Source organism: Miniopterus schreibersii, assembly GCF_964146895.1.
Source record: "Miniopterus schreibersii genome assembly, chromosome: 8".
In the NCBI taxonomy this organism is placed as follows: domain Eukaryota; kingdom Metazoa; phylum Chordata; class Mammalia; order Chiroptera; family Miniopteridae; genus Miniopterus; species Miniopterus schreibersii.
Window position 1 is genome coordinate 8,746,622 of NC_138109.1, and position 22,101 is coordinate 8,768,722.

At 50.6% G+C, this 22,101-nt stretch overlaps 1 protein-coding gene across 1 annotated transcript in view; it reads left to right on the top strand.

Moving 5' to 3' along the window:
* Window positions 1-16,340, top strand: part of TCEA3 (transcription elongation factor A3) — a 31,523-nt gene extending 15,183 nt beyond the window's left edge. Inside the window, exons 6-11 of the mRNA XM_081146049.1 lie at window positions 3,488-3,654; window positions 3,826-3,882; window positions 6,771-6,925; window positions 10,472-10,618; window positions 12,291-12,362; window positions 14,575-16,340. Of these exons, the coding sequence (XP_081002175.1) occupies window positions 3,488-3,654; window positions 3,826-3,882; window positions 6,771-6,925; window positions 10,472-10,618; window positions 12,291-12,362; window positions 14,575-14,583 (607 nt within the window). The 3' untranslated portion in view covers window positions 14,584-16,340. The remainder of the gene's footprint in view (window positions 1-3,487; window positions 3,655-3,825; window positions 3,883-6,770; window positions 6,926-10,471; window positions 10,619-12,290; window positions 12,363-14,574) is intronic.
* Window positions 16,341-22,101: the final 5,761 nt, after the last annotated feature.

Consider the following 22,101-nt stretch of genomic DNA (forward strand, 5'->3'; position numbering starts at 1 on the left):
ACAAGTTAATTATAGACTTGGATAAGTGCTATGAATGCAAGAAATTAGGTCATGTGCTAGAGAGTTGCAGGGCAGGGCTGGGATGGGGAGGGAAGGCCTCCCTGAGAATGTGATATCTGAGCAGAGGCCTGATTGGTGGGAAACAACCAGTCATAGGAGAATCTGGAGGAGGAAGAGCCTTTTGGGAGTAGGGGCCACCTGTGCAAAGGCACTGTGGTGGGAGGACAGGTGTGTTTAGGGAACAGAAAGCTGGAGGGCAGTAAAGGCCTCAGTGAATGGTGAGGGGGGTGCAGCATGAGATCATGTCAGAGGATGGTCAGGGGCCAGATGAGGGGGGATGGGAGGCCACAGTGAGGAGTTTGACTTTATGCTGAAAATAATTAGAAGCCATTAGAATGTCAGAAGCAGGGGAGTAATGGGGTCAGGTGTGAGTTTTTAAAAGCCCCCTCGCCCCTGCCCAGCTGTTGTATAGCAAGTAGACTTTTGTAAGGGGGTCAAGACGATGCAGGGAGACTGGCTTCGGGGCTCTTGTGGCTGTGCGGGGGAGAGCCCAGTGGTTGGGGCCAGAATTGGGTGCAGGGAGATTCATTTTGGTAGAAGGCAGCCCCTAGACTCTCCAGTTCATACCCCTCCCAGCTGTCTGTCACCCACACCTTTCCCTGCTGCTGAAATCTGACTCCAGGAGAGAGCTGGTTGGATCCCAGCTCCCCCATCCCTGTGCCCCGCTGCCAGGCCACCGGGTTGTCAGGCAGGGCTGGGTAGAGTCCAGGATAAGTTAGTCATAAAACAGTAAGGTTCAAACGGCATTTTTAAAAATATAAAAGCTAGAAATCCCTTTGGACAACATTTTTGGGAAGTTAAAATATAAACCTTATGAGAACAGAGCCTTCCCTCCCCAGCACACCCCACTGAGACACCCTGGAGGAACTCAAGGCTCCAGAGAGCACATCAGTCCCAGTGGTCCAAGACCAGGCCAAACAGCAAGGTCTAGGGGACGGAAAGGTCGCTGGCAGAACTCACCTTGAACAGTGCTTGGCGGGATGTTGGATGAGATTCTCTCGTAACCCCAGATTTTTAACGAGGGGAAGCCTGGGCCACTCAGTCGGCCTCACTGTCAGACACAACTCCTTGGGCCTCACTTTTCAGAAGCCCAGCAGCATCTTCCCGAAGGGAAAACCTGCACCCATAGCTCCAGGGCTGTGGCCTGGGCAACTCCAAGAGGCACCCGGGCGCCAGTGTAAATGGCGCCCCCTGGAGGTAGGAGACACAGCTGCCCTCCAGAACCGGCCACCGCGGCTCAGTGCAGCCAGAACCCAGAGTGGAGGAAGGAGGGGCCCCTAATTTCTTCAACTCTGATGAGTCAGCTCTCCCTGGGAGGCAGGGGGCTGGCTAGCACCCCTGATGGGTGACGAAAGAGGAGAATGGGAAGAGCCAAGAGGTGACGGCATAGACATGCGGCCTGCCTGTCCCCTCCCAAGAGTAGTGCAGAAACCTGCCTGAAAGGGAGCCGTTGGACAGCTATCACTCCATCCTCTCATCTGTGAAGTGGGGCCAGTAACTGTGACTCTCAGGCTCGTGGAGAGGAATAGGAAACAAAAGGCAGTAAATGGTGGCTTTAGCTGTTACCATCCGTAAGCCCAAGGGTTTGACCAGATCCTGTCCCTCCAGCCCCCGCCCCCTGGCGCTGCAGCCGCCCTGTGCCCTCAGCGCAGCCCCTGCAGACTGTGCCCCTTCGCCCTTCCCTGCGCTTCTGCCAGGAACGCCTTGTCCTGCCCCCCAGTGGCCAGCCCTACTCCCCATCTCTTGCTGAATTTCTTGGACCAGATTGCATGGCGCTGGGACCTGTGTGACCTTTCTTAAGCCATGTGGTGAGGTCGGGCATCGTGACGCTGATTGTCACCGGCCACCACCAGCGTCATCCAGCATCCTCTTTGCAAGGACCCGAAAGGGACCAGCGCGGAGCTGAGAATCTGAACCTTGGCCTGTTTTTTCGCGTTTTTGTTTCGTTTGTTTGTTTTGGCTGCATTTATCAGGACTTCATTCTTTTTTTTAAAAAAAGTATTTTGATAAAATATACGTAACAAAACTTGCCAATTTAACTTTTCTTTAACATGAGAAAAAAAGAGATATTTTATCATTTCAAAGGGACTAAGATTTACCAAATATTTAAAACAGGTTTTCACTGCATGTTTCAGGTTTTCTGGCTACTCTCAGTCATTGAGGTTACTGTATAGGTTTTGTTACTGTGGTGAAATAAACATAACAACATTTTCTCATTTGAACCGTTTTAAGTGCACAGTTCAGTGGCATCAAGCACATTCGCATTGTTGTGCAACTGTCACCCCATCCAGCTCCAGAACCCTTCCATCGTCCCCGACTGAAACTTTGGGCCCATCAAACCCTCGTCCCACACCCCCTCCCTCTGCTCCTGGCAACCACCGTTCTTTCTGTCCCTATAAATTTGACTATTCTAGGTGCTTCATATAAGTGAAATTATGCAATATTTGTCCTTTTGTATCTGGCTTATTTACTTATAGTATCTTCAGGGTTCATCCATGTTGTAGTGTGTTTCAGGATTTCATTCCCTTTCGTGGCTGAATGATAATCCTCTGTATGCATATCCTGCATTTTGTTCATATATCATCCATCTATCCGTGGACAGTCAGGCTTCTTCCACTGTTTGCTGGCAGCTCCTTGACACTGGGAAGACAGGAAGCCTGTCTGAGCCATCAGCACACAATTACCACTCATAACTGTCAAATGTTTAAAAAAAAAAAGTGCCCCTCATTACAAAAGTAGATATCTTTTTCATAGAAGATTTAGAAAATATGTATAAGCAGAAGAAAATTAAAATCTCCTATATAATCCCATCTCTGAGAGATCATTGCTATTACTATGGTGTTCCGGTCTGAATGTTATTGATCCCTCCCTCCCAAAATTCATATGCTGAAGCCCCGGCTCCCAGTGTGACTGAATTTGGAAGTAGAGCCTTTATGGAGGTAAAGTTAGGAGAGGTCATATGGGTGGAGCCTGGCCCAATAGGAGTAGTGTCCTTATAAGAGGAGACAGCTGAGAGCTCGCTCGCTCTCTCCCCACCGTGTGAGGATACCGTGAGAAGGTGCCGTCTACAAACCACGAAGGAGAACCCTCATGTGAAACCAAACAGCGCCTCGTGGATAGTTTTGGGCGTTGTTACACTGTTCTGTAACCAGTAGAGCACAGTGATGGGTTAAGAGCCTGGGTACCCGAGTTCAACTGCTTGGGATTCTGGTTCTATGGATTTCCAGGTATGTGACCTCAGTAACATTATTTAAAATGCATCTTTGAATGCATCTGTCTCCAAAATGCACTTTAAAATACAACTCTAAACTGGAGATAAGAATGGTAGCAACCTCGTGGGGTTGTTAGGAGTTTAAAGGAGATCATTGCTCATTAACTGCTTTGTTTGCTTGATGTCAGAATGTCAATTACTGATTGTCATCCTCAGATCAAACAGCAGCAAATCGAAAGCGGAGACCTCCCCCAGAACACCCAGCAGCCCCTCGAGCCCCACCTTTGCCCCCTCCGTCTGCCTCCTGGCACCCTGCTATCTCACAGGGGACTCTGTCCGGGACAAGTGTGTAGAGATGCTCTCTGCAGCCCTGAAGGCGGATGGTGAGAGGCCCTGGGCCAGGGATGGGGGAGGGAAGGGCTTCCCAAGGGCAGATGAGACGTGGTCTTTCTCAGGGCCATGGGGGAACAGGACACTGTACAGCCCCCAGTACCAGCAAGCCTCACTGCCAAGGTCATGTCTGGCTGATGCCTGTGTTTCCCAATCTCTTTTAGATGATTACAAGGACTATGGAGTCAACTGTGACAAGATGGCATCAGAAATTGAAGATCATATCCTTGAGCTTTGCCAAGGCTGTTGGTGCCTGGACTGTCCAGCAGCAGGTCTCCCAAGTGCAAGGGACCCAGGACAGTGAGCAGGGAGGAAAAGGGCTCCAGGGACAGCTCCCTGCTCTGGCTCTGCCTCTGAACCAGAGTTCTTCATTCTAGCTAACATTTATTAAGTCTTGTACCTGCTGGCCTCATGCTAGGCTCTTTATGAACAGTACCTCATTCAGTGTTGAGAACAACCCACAAGGTAGGTTTCCTCATTAATCCCGTTTCACAGGCGACGTAACTGAGGCTCAGAGAGATTAAGTCACTTGCCAAAGCTCACGCAGCAAATAGTAGTGGCATAGCTGGGATTGGAACCCAGGAAATGGGATTCCCGAGGCTGAAGACCCAACCACTGTGCCAGACGGACTGTGTCATAACATATCTAGTTTGCGACGTCAAGTAGTTGAGTAGACAGTGAGGACATCATTTCTCATGCCCAGCCTTCCCCCTTCTTCCAACCTCTGAAGATAACAGCTCCCATTTTTTTATTGCCCGATATGTACCAAGCACTGTGATGGGCAACTGACACTTCCTACCTCTGTTAATTCTCACAACAATCTCTGTGAGGCAGGGGCTGTTGTTCCCATTTCACAGATGAGAAAACTGAGGCTTAGGAACTACTGGTGGCAGAGCTAGACTAAAAACCTTGGTCTTTGGATTCCACGTCCTGAGCTCTCTCCATATGCCCCATTTTCTCACTCTCTGAAAGGGGCCTGGTGTGGGCAGAGGAGGTGACCACCTGCATGATATGGGCCCCAAAAGATTTGTCCTGGAGGCAAAAATCCCTCAGCGCTGTGCCCCATTGAGTGAATGCTGGAGTTTCTTTTACTGGAGGCAAAGCTTTGCATGTCAGGGAGCTGTGGAGGGAGGGGGACAGAACACCCAGGGGAGAGGGCGTCTGGTGTCACACTGAGGTGACCCTTTTGTGACCTCTTGGGCTTTACCTGGGGAGCTCAGCTGGGGTTGGGGCGAGCTGCTGCCTGAGGCCGCTCTAATACACTCCAGCACATCTGGGGGTTCGTCTGCATCATCACCCCGTTGTTAACAGCACGTCTTGAGCTGTCCAGCATCTCACCACGTACAGGTTCATAATGTCTAACGAATTCCGAACACAGAGCCCGGGCTTCCTCTTTGTCTTCCCCCGAGCAGCTGTCCCTCCAAGCAGGTCCCTTCCACCTTCAAGCCCATTTGAAGCAAAGGCGCGTGGTCCAGGGCCTCGTCCCACTCGCGGCCTCTCTGTGCCTCCTGCCCCCGCTGAAGGGGGGAGTCCGAGCTGCGCCGCCCCTTGGGCTCTGTTCCTGGGGGTGGGAGGTCGGGCCGAGGCCTGCGTGTCTGTCGGCCGACAGCTCTGTGCTCTTCAGGGCGGCCCTGACTGGCTGGCAGCCGTGGGGCGTGCGTGTGTCCTTTGAGGGGCCCTTGGCACCCAGGGCCTGCTCCACCTGCTCTTCCCCTGCGGCCTCGGGACAGAGCCGGGAAGGAGCTGGTGGAAGTGCTGCGGGCCCTCCTGTCCCCACGTGAGCAGGTGCCTCCGGGGACCCCAAGCACGGGTTTTTAAGCAAGTGGTTTGGCTTTCAGATGCATTATGGCATATTCTTCCTTTTTACATTTTTTTATTGTACAAACAACAAAAACAAATTATACCACCACCCTTCCCACAGCTTCTAGCAAGTCAGCTGTTTCCCTTTCTCCACGTTGCCCGCAGCCTCTCCCTCCTCTGGGGCTTTTCCCAGCAAGGGCTGCATCTTGCTCTTAGGAGACGAGCAAATGCTGTCCCCGGGGCTCCTGCAGAGGGGGCCCGTCGGGGCTGCAGCATCTGCAGGGACAGACGTCACTGTGGGCCGCAGCCAGGGGCAGCTTCCTGAGCGGAGAGCATGGGGGGGGGCTCTGGCTCCCAGCCCTGTCTCTGCCGGGAATTTGCCGTGACCTTGAGCGAGGGCCTGCACCCCTCCTAAGCCTCAGCTTCCTCACCTACTAATGAGACACCTAACTCTGACCAGCCAGTCCCGAAGTAGGTGCCGGGGACGGTAATAGGGTTACTAGAGAAAGGGGACTCTCACTGCAGAACTGGGGCACCAGGCTGAACAGAGCTCAGCCATTTCTTTTCAATCCTCACTGGAGAATGTTCTTTCCATTGATTTTTAGAGAGAGAGGAAGGGAAGGAGGGAGAAAGGGAGGGAGGGAGAAACATCGATGCGTCTCTGGATTGGTTGTCTCCCGAACATGCCCTTGGCCGGGAATCGAACCTGAGATCCTTCGGTGGGAGGGCCAATACTCTAACCACTGGGCCCAGCAGCCAGGGCAGCAATGTCTTTATTGCAGCACTTCTTAGAGCCTTAAACATGTGGCTCCCAGTCTTGTTTTTCTCTGCCAGCTGGACTCACAGCCCCTAGGTAGCTAGAGGTGATCTTCACCTTTTCATCTTAGCCCCTAAATGCTGAGCTCTTGCTATGTCCCAGACACCACACTAGTTCATTATGCAGCTTAGCTCACAGAATCCTCACAACAGCCCTGTATTTATAAACAAGGAAACTGAGGCACGAAGAGGTCAGGTGACTCACCCGAGGTCATACAGAAGGCTCAGCCTAACCCTGGGTGCCCATTCCTGGCGCCTCGGACACCACAGAGCTTGCTATGACCTGACCTCACCATGGAGGCTGTTCCTGTCCCTGATCCGTGGCTAACCCCGTATGCCCAACTGAAATCCCCTCAAGTGCCACAGAAGTGCCCGACCCCTGTACAAGTCCAAGTTGAGGAAGAGTCAGCCCTGGGTCTCCTCAGGCTTCAGGGAGGCTCCCCATCCTCCTGGGCCCCTCCTCGAGTGGCTGGCTGGCCCTTGACCATGTCACATATCTACCAGGAGCTCAAGGGCACAGATATGAAGTACCGGAATCGCGTGCGCAGCCGGATCAGCAACCTCAAGGACCCCAGGAACCCTGGCCTGCGGCGGAACGTGCTCAGTGGGGCCATCTCCACCAGCCTCATAGCCAGGATGACAGCAGAGGTGAGGGCCGGGGCCTCTGCACGGTGGGCTGGGAGGCCAGGCCCCTCCAGCCCTGTCCAGGTCTGAGAGGCGGTGGCTTGTGACTCCGTGAGGATGAGCCAGGGGGCTCACAGTCAGACCATCTTGGACTCGCTGTCTCTGAAGGCTCTGGGCCATCAGGATAGTGAACTCGTCTAATACATATTAGGACTGTGCTGAGCACTTGAGACACACTGGCCAGTTCTGTCTTCACACCAACTGAGGTGGGAATGTTTATTATACTCATTTTACAGATGAGGAGACTGAGGCTCAGAGGAATGAACTGATTTGCCTATCACACAGCTAGAAAATACTCAAACCAGGAGGCAAGCTGTCGGCTCTCAGACCACCCCCTCTTCACTGCTCTGTTCCCAGCCTCCCGCTCCTGCCTTGTTCAGTCCCATAGCCCATTACCCAGCTCTGGGCCCCAGCCAGGTCAGGAGTCTCTGCCTCCATGGAGCACAGGCCAAGGTCGGGAGACTGATGTACTTACAAGTATGTATATTTTACAAGTATGCATAAGACAGGTGATAAGTGCCATAATAGAGCCACCGTGGGAACTTATATGAAGGAAGACTTCCTCCAGCTTGAGAGGGTCAGTAAGGGAAGGAAAAGGGGTCAAGCCTGTTCGAGGAAGTTACAAACGGGGGGGGGGGGGGCTGTGCCAAACTGCCTGAGTTTGAATTCGGTCTCTGCCACTTAGCTGTGCGATCTTAGACAAGCCACTCAACCTCTCTGGGCCTCAGTTTTCCTATGTGTAAAATGGGAACAACAATAATACCTATCTCCTAAGCATTAAATGAGTTGAGAAGGTTAACATATGAAAAGCCCTCCCCAGAATTAGTAAATGATAGGCCCATTCACCAACCATTTCATGTAACCCTCAGCACAATGCGATGAAAGAGGAAATGTTATCCCCATTCTGTGGATGAGAAAACTGAGGCCACATACAACTCATAAGTGACAGATGGAGGATGTGAACCCAGAGCTGTTTATTTCAGAGTCTACATCTTGGGGAGACCTTGTGCATGCCCTCAGGCATGAGGGCTCTTTGCTGCCAGAGCTGACGGAGGGATTCCCCGCAAGCATCTGGAGATGGCGCCACTAAGCACTGGGAAAGGGAAGTGGCCCGGAGAAGGGGAAGGGAAATGCCCGACATCTGGAGGCTGGGTGTGCCTCAGGGCGTCTGGGAATCCTCTGAAACTGTTGGTGAGAGTGGGCCTCTGTGTGTGTGGTGTGTGTGTTTAGCCTATGTATGTGTGGTGTATGTAAGTGTGGTGTGTGTGTGTGTGTATTGTATGTTTTTCTGAAGAGAGTGTTCACTGACTTCCTCAACTACCCAAAATAAAAAGGATAATATCCTTGGCTTTTGGATAAAACAGGGAACTTGGCGCAGGTGGATCAGGGTTATCTTTCTGCCTAATTTAAAATATCTGATCTTTTTAGGCAAATAGCAGTGTGTGCCCAGAGTTACACATTGCAGCTTGGCTTTACAGCGTATGCTCCCTCCCTGCAAGGTGAAGCTGTGACCTTTATGGAAAGCCAGCCTTGTGTTTATTTCTCTCTGTCCCTCACTGCGGGGCTCTGGGGTCCCTCTGCTTCCCTTTATGTGTGTGCTGTGGGAATGCTATTGAGAGACTGTCTTACAGGCAATTCCAGAGCCATGTTGGGAAACCAAGCCCAGGGGAACCAGAAGCAAGACTTGGCACAGGTTTGAGCCAAACCCAGCAAGTTCCCAGAAGCCGGAGGTCAGAACAGAGCTGAGTGTCTGGATTAGGACAGAGACAGGCCCCAGAAGTCCCAGCAAAGCAACTGGCCAAGACAGACATGTGGATGAAGTCGGGCCCCACCCAAGGACTGATCGCTAGAACAGGGCAAGCGAATTGGATGATCAATCCCTGCCCAGGAAGAGGCTGGCCAGGCCGAGGGGAGCAGGCCAGGAATCCAGCAGGCCCTTGACAAGGGACTGCCAGGGCCAGCCGCCAAGGACCGCTCCTGCCAGCAACCCAGTCAACATGGGTGTCAAGGAGGTTTTCTTCCTGGGGTCATCTTTTAGGACCATTTTTGCTCCAATAAGAAAAATAACAGCTTTGTGTTGGGCTGCTTGCTGCGTGAGGCTCAGAGGACAGGGGCTGCTGTCAGGGAAGGTCTGGGACAGTGGGTGCCCATGTAGATGGACATCCCTCTCTGCGTCCCTGTGTGTCCCCTAACTCCCTTTTTGTGTCTTTCCTTGCCCACTTGATTCCCTCATTCCTCCTCTCTTTTCCTGTCTACCAAGACATATCAAAGAATGGAGTGGGTTCCGAGATACCCATTAGAGCTGGTGAGTGGACGTCCTGTCCGCCCTCGGAGAGGGATTTTCTCTGCTCACTGTTCACCCGGCATTGAGACCAGTGCCTGGTGCATCATAAGTGCTCAACAAATATTTATCAAATTCATATTTGGGCCCTTCCCTAGCAGTGTGTACAGTGTGAGGAGTGTCTCTCTACCTTAATCTCCCTCACTTTTCTAGCTTATTTTCTTTTTTTTCTTCTTCTTTTTTTAAAATATATCTTTATTGATTTCAGAGAGAGGAAAGGAGAGGGAGAGAGAGATAGAAACACCAATGATGAGAGAGTCATTGATCGGCTGCAGCCCGCAACCCGGGCATGTGCCCTGACCGGGAATCGAACCCCGATCGCCTAGGATCCTAGGTCGACGCTCAACCACTGAGCCACGCCCGCCCGGGCTCTAGCTTATTTTCTATATCACCACACTTACTACGTGTGTCTCTGGTGCTGCCGCCTTCTAAATGAGTCAGGGCAGAGATAGATAAATGGGTTGGTGGGTGAGTGGATAGATTTTTTGTTCTATTTTTATTTCTTAGGTAGCACGTAAGGCCATCTTTCCACAGTCTGACCCCCAGCCATGCCTCCCTCACTCCTCACCCTGAGCCCCACTCCAGTTACCCTTCCCCAAACATGTTTTTCTTGTCCTCTGATCTTTTGCATGGACTATTCTCTGTGCCTAGAATGGACCCTGAAGTCCAGTTCAAATGTCAGCTTCTTTAATGAGCCTTTCCTGCCCCTAAGTAGTGAGGAGCCCCACACTGGAGGGGGGGCTTTCCCTGAACTTTGTATGCCTTTGTTTTACTACTTCATAGGCTATGGCACTATCTTGTGTAAATGCTTGGCTCATACACCAGATTAGCATTACCTGGGGGACAGGAACCAAATCTTATCTGAATCCTGAGGGCTTAGAGGCAGCGGTAGACTGAAACCAGCTCCTACCAGCTCAAGAGAGATGGTTCCGTGTAGCTATTCCCAACTCTGTATTCAGTTATATCACATTAGTAGCTTGAAATTGGCCATGATGGAAATATTTACACCATGGAAAGTGGTAAATACTACAAATCAACCACCCCTACGGTCAAAATCGGTTTACCAGCATACCAATGCAGTTAAAGGCATCCACTAAATTGGCGTCCAGTAGATTTTGAATGAACGAATGGGAAGGCCCGCCCTGAAGAGCAGACCTGTTTCTCTCCAGGAAATGGCCAGTGACGAGCTTCGGGAATTGAGGAACGCCATGACCCAGGAGGCTATCCGTGAGCACCAGATGGCCAAAACGGGCGGCACCACCACTGGCCTCTTCCAGTGCAAGAAATGCAAGAAGAAGAATTGTACCTATAACCAGGTAAGGTGAAGAGGGGAGGGGCCCCTGGTGGAGGAAGCTACAGGGGCAGAGAGATGGAGAACCAGAGAGAGCTCAGGGAAGAGCCAGAGGGGGACAGGGTTAAAACTCCAGGCTGCAGAGAAAAGGGCACATCTTGATACACCAATATGTGCCCGTGGCTTCTAGAAAACCTTCTGCATGTACAATTACCCAGATTTGTGTCTGTGAGGCTGGGCCGGCATGTTCTGGCTGGGCCTGCAGCAGGACTGAGAGGAACCAGACACAGAGCACAGAACTGTAGAGTCACAGATGGTTCGAAGGGAACGTGGCAATATAAAACTCAGCTCTCTCACTTCACACACAGGGAAACTGAGGCCCAGACAGGGGACTAACTTTGCAGCTTTGTCCAGGATGGCAAAGATAGTCAGTGGCAGAGGTAGTAATAAATCTAGATCTGGACCTTCCTGCCTGCCTCCCAGCCACCTTGGCGTGTAAAGCCTAAGGGGTTGTTTATCCCTAGTCCTAAGGGAGAAGACCATTGCCCCTGTCTGGGGAGCCACACGAGGCTGTGCAGGCCCCTCTCTGGAAGACTTTAAACCAGAGAACCACCTCCTGTTTCTGGGTGGCACATATTATGCCCTTGGGGCACCAGTGTTCTTGGATTCTGATTGGTACCTAGTCATCCTGGAACTCTGTTCATTCTCCCGTCTGCTCTGAAAGCAAGGTTTGTCAAGAGCACCTTGCTTGTGGGGGTCTGTGGCTGCAGCCACAATAGTCAGCCTTGCGATTCAGGAAGCATCCTCAGAGAATCCCAGTTCAGGAATAAATTCTAAGATGCTTGTGCAAGCTCCTGCTCCTCCAAGCACTTTCTGTGTGGAAGGTGTGCTTCGTGTGCCTCTCCTCCCACTGGAAGTAACCACCCACTAGCGAGGTTTGTCTCACAGAGGGACCCCAGTGTTATCCTTCCTCCAGTTGTCATTGCTCTCCAGTGACAAGGCTGCACCAAGCTGTGTCCTCCTGGTCGACTGCTGGGCTCCCTCATGAGCCCGGGACTACCTCCCACCCCATAGACTCCCAGCTGACATCATTCACAGCTGAGTGTCAGCAAAGGGACTACGCGCTATATGTCATGGCCATCTATAGAAAATCAGAACAGCGACTGTTAGATCTGGAAATGCCCGGGATTTGCTGTGGAAAACCCGGTTCCTGCCCCTGAATGGTTTGGGTAAGGGGATGAGAAACTAGAAAACATAACATTAAATAGTCCCAGTGATCCTCAAATCTCTTTTCCTCTCCGGGCCTCTGTTCTTCTACCTGTAAAATAAAGAATGAACTAAGTGATCTCTAGAGGTGCTTCCAGCTCACCCAACAGGGCATGTTCAGAGGTGAGTCAGGGAATACTTGGTGTAGGAGATGAGTCTTGAGGCAAGAAAAGAAAGATCAGTTCAGAAAGATCAACAAGAGTGAAAGTGCAAAGGCCAGGCTGAGCCGTGAGATGCTGGAAGTGAGCTGATGGGCCTGCAAGAGGAGAAGGTATACATGACAGGGTTCTCAGCGATAAGGGAATTCCCAGCGTGGGGTGGGAAAAGCCGTGCTAAGCTATTGGGATTTGGACCTCCTCTTGCAGACAGTGGGAGCTATGGGAGGTCCTAGAGCAGGAGGAATGACTTCCTGAGTGGTCTTTCTGTCTCAGGTGCAGACACGCAGTGCTGATGAGCCCATGACTACCTTTGTCTTATGCAATGAGTGTGGCAATCGCTGGAAGGTCTGTATCTTTCTCCCTTACCCCCGCCCCGTCATCCACAGGTGCTGCCCCACATAAGGAGTAGTGTGCCCACAGCCAAGAAGGGGTCTCGTGCACCAGAGGGCTCCCCAGCCTGTGCAGAGTGGGCCAGCAGAGCTGGAGATCGTGGCGGGTTGGTGGTGGTGAGGCAGGGAGAGTGCATGCATGTTTTTGTTTGGAAGGCACCCGGCTGGGATGGGAGCAGCGGCCCCCATTTTGTCAGAGTTTGGGAAAGTCCGTCATTTGAGCACAGAGGGAATCAGTCACTCCCACCCCATCCCCCAGATCCACAGAGGAAAAACAATACACTGCACTTGGACCACACCTCTCTACAAAGTGCTTTCACAGATGTTATTTCCTTTGAACCTGGCCTCAGCCACCGATGAGGAAGGCTGAGCCCGGCAGAGGGGCCTCGCCCTCAGGGGCTCCCAGGCCACCCTCCCTTCCCAAGGCAGCTCTGGAAACGCTTACATTACCCAAGGCTGTCACCTGGGCTGCCCCAGCTCCTGCGAACGCAGAGGTTTTCTTTCCAGACATGGGAGCCAAGCAGAGACTCGTCCAGAGTGCTCCTTCCTGCCATGTCTTCTGAAGGAGCTCAGGCATGTGGTTAAGGCCAATTTCCAGTCCCACAGGACTTGCACGTGCACCGTGTGACGTCCGGGCCACCAGGCAGGCTGCGGCTTCTCCACAAGTTCTTTGCAAGGAGCCCCAGGCTGAGCGTGGGGCCGGGAGTCAGCAGCCCTGGTTTCGGGTCTCTGCTCTGCCCCACTCGCTGGGTGACCCTGAGTGTCGCACTCCCTCCCTGAGCAAGAGCGTCGATGCCTTTCCCCGGTGACTGACGTGAAGGGGACTATGTACGCACCCACACTTTGCAAACAGCTAGAGAAATGTTCCTTTATGCTACTGCTCTCGCTTTCTGACGAGGAAACTGAGCTTCCGAAGTGCGGCCAGGCTTAAGGTCACACAGTCTGGAGCATGAAAGGCAGTGCTCCAAGTTCCTGATCCATCGAGTTTCTGGACCTGACTGGGGGCCTCGATAGCCCTGGGGCCTCGTTAGATCTGCCCTAGTTTTAAATGTGAAAGGCAGACGATTGTGTCTTTTCCCTTCATTCATCTGTTGAGCACTTAGGGATCGGGCCAGGACAGCAGCCTCGTGGTTTCGAGTATGGGCTTCGGCATCAAGTTCAAATCCTCGTTTTATCGCTCACAAAATGACTTAGCGAAGTGCCCTGAACTCTCCAGGCCTGGATTTCCTCCTCTATAAAATGGGGATATTACTATCTAGCCCACAGACCTGCTGTGGGAATTAGGAGAGGTGATTCACATGAAGCATTAATAGGGCTTCCGATGGCTCATATGGTGTCTTTGTCAAATTAGGAAATGGTGTCCCTGCCCCCGAGTAGACACAGCCTTGCGCCAGGGTACAGAGCTTGGCAAACAGAGCAGAGGCTGAATTTGAGCCTCAGCTCGCCCCTTCTGCCAGGCTCTCTCGTGCAGTGAGCAGCCTGTACAACCCTCCAAAAAAGCCCTGGGCACGTATGTTCCTGGTGCCTAGGAACCACCATTCTCGTTATTCCGAGTTTGTCGCCCACTAGTATTATGAGAGCTTAGGCAAGTCACTTAACCTCTCCGAGATGCTTCTTTACCTGTGAAAATGGGAGTGACAGTGCCTACCTCGTAGGGTGTGAGGATGAGCGAGTTAATACGTGTTAATACCTCCTAGCCCCCAATAAGTAAGTGCTCAATAAAAGATAGCTCTTGTCATTGTTACTGTGGGGGAAAGGACATTCTGCCTGCTGCAAACCCAGCCCCTCCTCCCTTAGAGGTGGCAGCTACATGGCCTCTGACCACTTTTTCGGGTAGTGTCCCCTGCCATGTGGAAGGCCTAAAGTCTAATCAAGTGATTCGTGATAATCATGATATTTTGACCATGAGCTAAGAGCACACCGGATGTCTGGCATCAAATTTCCATTCATTTATTACCCAGTATCCTCACATTGGCTGACATTATGATCCCATTTTACAGATGAGTGATTCGTTCAAAGTCACACAGCTAACAATGACAGAGCTGGGATTTGGACTCTGCTCCATGTGGCTCCAGACCCTTCTTTTCCATGTCCCCTCCCCCTGCCCCTAGTCTCCTCGGGTGACACAGAAACAGCACTAAAATTCTGTTGCCTTTTTGGTTTTGTAGTTCTGCTGATATAACTGCCAGCCAGGATTTCAGTGAACAAGTTGAGGAAGAACAAAGAGAAAGCACTAAGCCACCGTAACTGGAGAAAAAAATAAAAATTCAACTGAAGAAAAGTGCTGAACTCTGACTGGGGTATAGGGGTCAGAGGGAGAATCCTTTTGCAAATTAATCACCAGTTGGTAATAACGACTGGCTAACTGAGGGAGCCTAAGTGGGCTACGGTGCTAAGAGTCTGTGTTGACAAACCTTGTAGAAACTCAGAGACTCGGGTGTTAAATCTTTGACAGTAGGTGGCAGACCTTTGCTTTGAGTCCCTTCCCCCACATCCGAACCTCTCAGCCTTTTCTGGACTGAAAAATAACAGACTGTTGCAAATCTTACCCCACCCAGAGTCACACACGCAGGATACTTGGCGTACAATTTGGCTCAGGCATATATGACTTCCACACCACGTAGAAAGATTTCTTCCCTACTCCGCATCTTTTCCCAAACTCTCTTCCCTGTTCATAGCTGCCTTTGGGGGCCTTTGAGCCAGGGAACAGATTATCTTGAACTGAGTCTTTTTGCCTGAAGGGTATGGTGGTGGCCCCGCAGTTCCATGGCCCCCGGAAGGTGCTGAGTCTCGGAAGCTGCCAGGGCCCTGGCCATGAGGTCCTCACAGCTCCATCTGTGGCCCAAGCTTCATAGGATGTCTGCAGGGAGAGTCCTTGTCATGCTTCTCCCATGATGACATTGGCTTGCTTTTTAAGCTGATAGGAACTTTAGGCAAAGCTGGAATCTTCTGGAAAAGCCTTGGGAGCAGGTCTGGTGGGCCTGTCCTGAGTCTCAGTCCCTGATTGTCCCTGGCCTCTGGCAGCCCCAGCCTGAGCCTCCTGGGCTCTTTGTTTCCTGAAATGGCTAGCATGCAAGAGCCTATGAACTCTTGGGAGCCAGAGCATGTCACTTACCCTCTCTGAGCTGTTTCCTTACCTGTAAAAGGAGTGTCACTAGCGCCTGTCTCATAGGGTGACTGTGCAGAGGCCGCTGGGCCTCCATCTGCCTTGATGCACCCTTAGGGCAGCTATTCAGAGTAACATCAGCCCAGGTTCTTCATATGCCCCGGGCATCATCCACTCGGACTTGGTTGTCACCTCCCTCCTACCCGCCAAGTGCCTCCTCCTAGATGAAGCCTGTGAGTAAACTGGGTACAGAAATCTGCCACCATCTTCCATTTTTCAAGTCAGATTCGGGGCGGGTCCTTTGGAAGGCTTGAGAATCCTCTCACAGAAGGTACAGCACACAGCCTGTAAGTGGCAGAACCAGGACCGAAACCCAGGTGTCCCTCCTGTCATTGTGCCTGATGCAATGAGAGGTCCAGGGCCATACACAGTGCTTGGCGTGTACCTTCCAGGAATTCCCAGCCTGGAAAGAAACCACAGGCACAGGCTTCCATACCAGGCAGGATGTAATACATGCCCGAGGTACGAATATTACCCACAGAAGTGTGGAGGGATGTTGCTTAGACACCCAGGAGCCCCTTAAGCTTTAATCTGAGTGGGAATCCCCTGGGGATCCTGTCTGGGGTGGGACCTGAGATTTTTCATTTCCAACAGGCTCCCAGGTGATGCCCATGCTGCTGGTCCTCACTGAGCAATAAGGGTTGAGATACCCAGATTTGTTTCTGCATCATCTAATCCTCCATCTAAATGTCTAGAAAATAAAAGTAGAACAAAATAGCAAGTACTCTTAATTTAAGGATGTCAATAAATGTTCCTTTCAGGCTTTTTAAAGGTGGTACCCTGAAGCGATTTTCAATAGTCACTGTCTAAATATTCACTGTGCTCCTGGTGTCATAGGGATTTACAACCTAGGGGAAAATACAGAACTGAATCTCCACCCTCAATAACCTTGCTGTTTACAGAGGAGATGAGTCAGATTAAACAGCAAAAGAACAGGTCGGCTCCAGTCTGCACATCTCCACAGGACACATCTACGTTCACTAAGGACACAGAAAAGCCTGAACAGGCCCCAGACTCTGTTCACCAGCAGGCGTCTACACCCTCCCAACTGGTCTTCCTCTATCCCCCCGGACCCACTTGGGTTCGTGCTCTCCAGGGCGCAGGCCAGAATAGACATTTCAGAATTGCAAAGCTGGTCGTGTTACAGCCCCTCACTCTACCACCCCCATTTAAAACCTTCCATTTCCCCCCACTGCTCTTGGCCCACACTCTGTGCTCCAGCCACACTGGCCATGCTGTGCTCCCCTTGTCCTACAGTCTTTGCACACGCTGTTCATTGAAGCACACGATTTAACCCCATCTTCACCATCTCAAAGATGACGAGAAGCCGCCTCCAGGGAGTTAGACCATCCCGCAGTAGCCCGATCTCAAAGATGACAAGGGCGGCCCAGCCAGGCGGGGCTCAGCGGTTGAGCATCGACCTAGGATCTAGGAGATCACGGTTCGATTCTGGGTCAGGGCACATGCCAGGGTTGCGGGCTAGGCAGCTAATCAATGACTCTCTCATCATTGATGTTTCTCTCTCTCTCTCTCCCCCTCCTTTCCTCTCTCTGAAATCAATAAAGACATATTAAAAAAAAAAAAAAATGAAGAGGGTGTGAGCTGTAAGGGAGTTAGCATTAACTTGGGCAACCCAGGAGGGCTTCCTGAGGGAGGGGAGATTGCTGCCTCGCAGGAGGAAAAAGACCAGGTCAGGCGAGGTGAAACAGGCAACGAGCTTGGGATGGAGGAGCGAGGGTCTCAGCAGGAATGTTATGGCCAAAAGACCTTGAAGACAGTATAGTCAAGATCCCATGACAAATTTAGAAGATGTTTCCAAAGGTTACAGGAACCTGAAATACTATATGGAATGAGAAGTCTTTCTTAGTCTCATCCAGACGACCAAATCTCTAATTTTAGCCCTGAGTTTTCTTGAGCTCAAGACTTAAGTCACCAAGTGCCTATCTGGATATCTCCCCCACATCCCTACCCTGGCCCTCCCAATACAATTAATCTGAAATTGTGCTCACATCTACTCTTTCTTAAGTCCCATCTTCTGCTTGTTTTCCTCTTTGTCAACTACTAGCTCATTACTGAGGACCATCTTTGACCCTTTCCCCTGCCCCTTTCACTTTATCAGCTACCAATTGTAGAGTCTCTCACTTGTCCAACCCTTCTGTCCATTGCCATCACTATCAACATTGTCTTTCAGGTTTTCTTTTCTCTTGGACTTACACAAAGACCTTCTACTCGTCTCCCAATCCAAAGCACTCCCTGCCGTCCCTGCATCTTCCCTGCATGGCTCTGAGCATCACTTCCCTAATCACCTTCAGTGGATTCCCACCAGCTAGCAAAGAAAATTCAAACTCCTTGGCTTGGCCTTCAAAGCTCCCCTCCACCTGCCCTCTGCCCGTCCTTGGTGGCTTATCTTCCGCCCCTGCTGCCCATGTGCTCCAGCCTAAGGGAGACATTGCCCTGTTCTTGAAAACCTGATGGACCTTCCCAAATGTGACTGCGTCTTCTGATTCTCTCTCCCAAACCTTGTCCAAATCTTCCCCATCCTCCCAGGCTCGTCGCAGGTGTACTGCACATCTATGAAGTCTTCTGGCCACGAGAGATGGTTCCTCAGAACTCCAATAGCTCTGTGAAACTCTAATAATCACACTGCAGTCTACCATGAGGATGGCAATGATGGTTTCTTTGTATGATGGTATCTGTTGATAATCGATTAGTTTTTAAGCATTTGCTAGCTGGGTATCTCGGACACCATATGTAGCTTCTCCATGCCTCCTTTTGTCACCTGTAAAATGGTGTAATAGCACATAACTCAAAGGAGTGTTATGGGGACTCCTTAGGATTCATTAGAATCACGCCTGACACAAAGTATTCGCTGTTATTACTCTGAGTACAGGGGAGTCCTTTATATTGCTCAACCAGCCCTCAGACCCCATGAGCTAGGTTACTATTATTATACTACTTCTTTATTGTAAAATATACATAAAATTTACTATCTTAACCATTTTTAAGGGCACATACAGTTCAGTAGTGTTAAGTACATTCACATTGTTGTCCAGGCAATTTCCAGAACTCTTTCCATCCTGCAAAACTGAACCTCTATACCTATTAAACAACAATTCCCCATTTCCCCCTCCCCCAGCCCCTGGCAAGCACCATTCTACTTTCTGTCTCTATGAATTGCATTACTATACACTTTTTACAGATTGAGAAAACCAAGGTTCAGAGAGTAATCTGCTTTTAGGAGACAGAACCTGAACTTGAACCCAGGCCCCTATTCATACCACTTTGAGACATGGCTTCACCGCACAGCGCATGACGCATTTTACTTCCCCCATGACACTGATGGCCGCTGTGTACCCAGGCCCTCCTCTGTGCCTGTGCCCATGTGTTTTGCAGCCATTCTCACATTTAATCTTTTTAAAAAAATTATTGACTTTAGAGAGAGAGGAAGGGGGGAAAGAAAGAGATCGATTTGTCGTTCCACTTACTTATGCATTCATTGGCGGCTGCCTGTATGTGCCCTGGCCTGAGATCAAACCTGCTCTAACCGACTGAGCGACCTGGCCAGGGTCTCTCACGTTTAATCTTCACAGCAGCCCTGCAGTCATTGTAGGGGGTGGTGTCCTATCTCCCAGCCCAGTGTCTGGTATAGAATAGACACAGTAAACATGTTTGGTGTGTATGGGCCTATTTGATCCCTTTAAGTAGGCTAACCAAACTAAATAAGTTTGTTGTACATTTTTAATGCAATTGTTCATATTTTTTTGAAAATGTCGATTCTCTCAGGAGAAAAACACCTGAAATGCATGAAGGTCATAAAGAGCTTCCCAATCCTCTCCACTCCCCCCCCTTCCTGCAGGGTCAATCTGCTCTTCTCACCCCAGGCCAGCCCCCATCTGCCCCCCATCTGCACTTCATCACTGGCTTTTGCTGATCCACAGCCAAAGGCAAAGACAAACAGGCAGGCAGGCAAGGGGACATAAGACTGTCCCTGCTATGCTTCCTCCCCCTGCCACTCCACCCCCATACTCTTCCCTCTAGCCATACCCAATCCTGACCATTCTGGAAGAGATGGCAAATCAAGATCACAAATATTGAGGCATATTTTTAAATGTTTAACAAATTAATGTTTCTAATACAAAAAAATTGCAGCATAATTGTGCGGCTCACAAGGTAATTATAGATTTATTAAAACATAATAATTTACAGTGCTCCATAGGCACTGTGGTCTATTTTTTTTTAATATGTCTTTATTGATTTCAGAGAGAGGAAGGGAGAGAGGGAGAGATGAGATAGAAACATCAATGATGAGAGAGTCACTGATCGGCTGCATCCTGCACACCCCCTACTGGGAATGGAGCCCAAAACCCAGGCATTGCCCTGACCGGAAGTCGAACCTTCGTCCCCTGAATCCTAGGTCGACACTCAACCGCTGAGCCACGCTGGCCGGGCAGTACTGTGGTCTATTAATAAGAAACAAGCTTAAGGATATACAAGGAGGGTCTTTAATCAAATTGGTTAGTGTATCTGACATAACCTATAACTCCATCTGGAGACCCTGGACAAATGGTTCTCCTGGCCCCTTTCCCCAGGGATAGGCTGTGCTGCTGGCTCTGCACACAGTAGGTGCTCATTGTTTGCTGAATGATGGGACAAATACAGTTTTCCAAATTGGTTATTGAAAACCCACACACTATAAGCATTCCTGAGAAACAATGAAGTCCTGAACAATGAGGCAGGAAGCCACCTCCTACTCCAGTGACCCAGCCCTGAGAGTCCAGCTGAAGGGTGCAACAGGAAGCCCCTCAGCCACTTTCTTTCCTCCGGTCTTCCACTCCCCACCCCCACCCCACCCCCAGGGGCACCAAACGCAGTGGTGCTTCCCAGTTCTCTCAGCCTCTTCTCCACCCTCTGGAGGTCCCAGGTGAAGAAAGAGAAAAGCACTTACTCACAGGAGGCAAGCAGCCAAGCTGGGCTGAGAGAGTCGCCCTGCCCCCAGCCAGGCCTAGGAATAAAAGAAACAGCAGAGGACAAAGAAGGGTTTAAAGCGCTGGAGCAGGGGGAAGAAAAAGCCTAAGAAAGTTTACAAAGCAATCTGTCAGGGCAGGGGTGAAAAGGGAGCCCTGCTGGGCTGAAGGGCTTGGGCGCTCAGCTCACTTCGCATTAGGCCCAGTTAGAAACCTGCAATTATTCAGCCCAAGTATGAACCGATCTCCCTCCTCCTGTCCCAGAGGTTTTCTAAGGGAGAGGCCTTAACTTGCTGGGTTCTTGGCAGCTCCAGATACCTCTGCTCTACTGGGCTCAATTCACCAAGTTGATTGAACCCACCAAACTGGTCCAACTTCCAGTTCCCTCTGGATTTCCAGCAGAAACATTATGTGAGGATAAGGTCACCAGCAGATCCGCACAGCTATGGAGCCACTCTGACTTCCCAGATTTTCTGAGCCACTGAAAATATCCTCAGGCCTTTCTGAAAGTCTTCCCAGCCACCCAAGGCAGGATTAATAACAGCTATCATCTGGGTGGTCACTTTAAGTCATCTCACTTAGTGCTCACCACTGTCTCAGGTGTGATTACCCCATTTTACAGAAAGGGAAACCGGCCCAGAGAGATTAAATGACTTTCCAAAGGATACACAGCCTGATTTCAAACCAGGTCTGTTTAACTTGACTGCCTTTTGGTGACCCACGGTGATTCCATTTTTTTTTGTGTGTGTGGTACCGATATCAATTTTAGGTGGAATAAGATGGTACAATTCTGTGATATCTAAAAGAATTCCTAGCCGCACAGTTGGGGGTGAGGAGTGGGAGAGTTTGCCTCATGGCTGGGTTGAGTCCTAGTTCTTTTTAGACACTTGAGTAATTTAACCATAAATAACTGGGCACTGGGAACAGGACACTCACTAATAAAAGCATAGCCTGGAGTCATGTTCGAGGGGGAAAAAAAAATAAAAATCAAGTCACTCAGTGGGTGGATGTATCTGCAAAACAAAAGAAAAGCCCCTTTCCCAGCGCAGGCAGAGAAGTCTCCTGTACAGTTAGAGACAACAGGCTTCTGGGCAGGGAGCCAAGGTTCTGGGGATATTTATAACTTGAAGAGGGTGGGAGTCCCTAATAAGCTGCTATATTCTTTTTCCATCACTTCCCTCTCCAAGGCTACAGTGAGCTCAGAGCTCTTCCCCACGCAGAATGCCTGCTTTTCCTAGTGCTGGACTTCCATTGTCTAATTTTCTCATCCTGGCTGGGGAAGGGGAAGGGGGCAAGTCCTTCCGTTCGGAAGAAATCCAGTTGAATGCAGCTTAGCTGCTGCTGGTGTTTCTTGGCTAGCTGCTGTGGTCTCAGAGGGATCTGCCTATGAGCCTGTGGTTTCTGAGCTGCCTGAGAATCTGAGGTCTCGGGAATCTGTGAGTCTTCGGGATCCGCCTACGATCTCTGGGCTTTGCCTGCAAGTCTACGGATTCGAGCTCTACCTGCGGGTTTGGGATATCCGGAATCGGCCAGTAGTGATCTCTAGAATCTTTCCAAACGCCTGA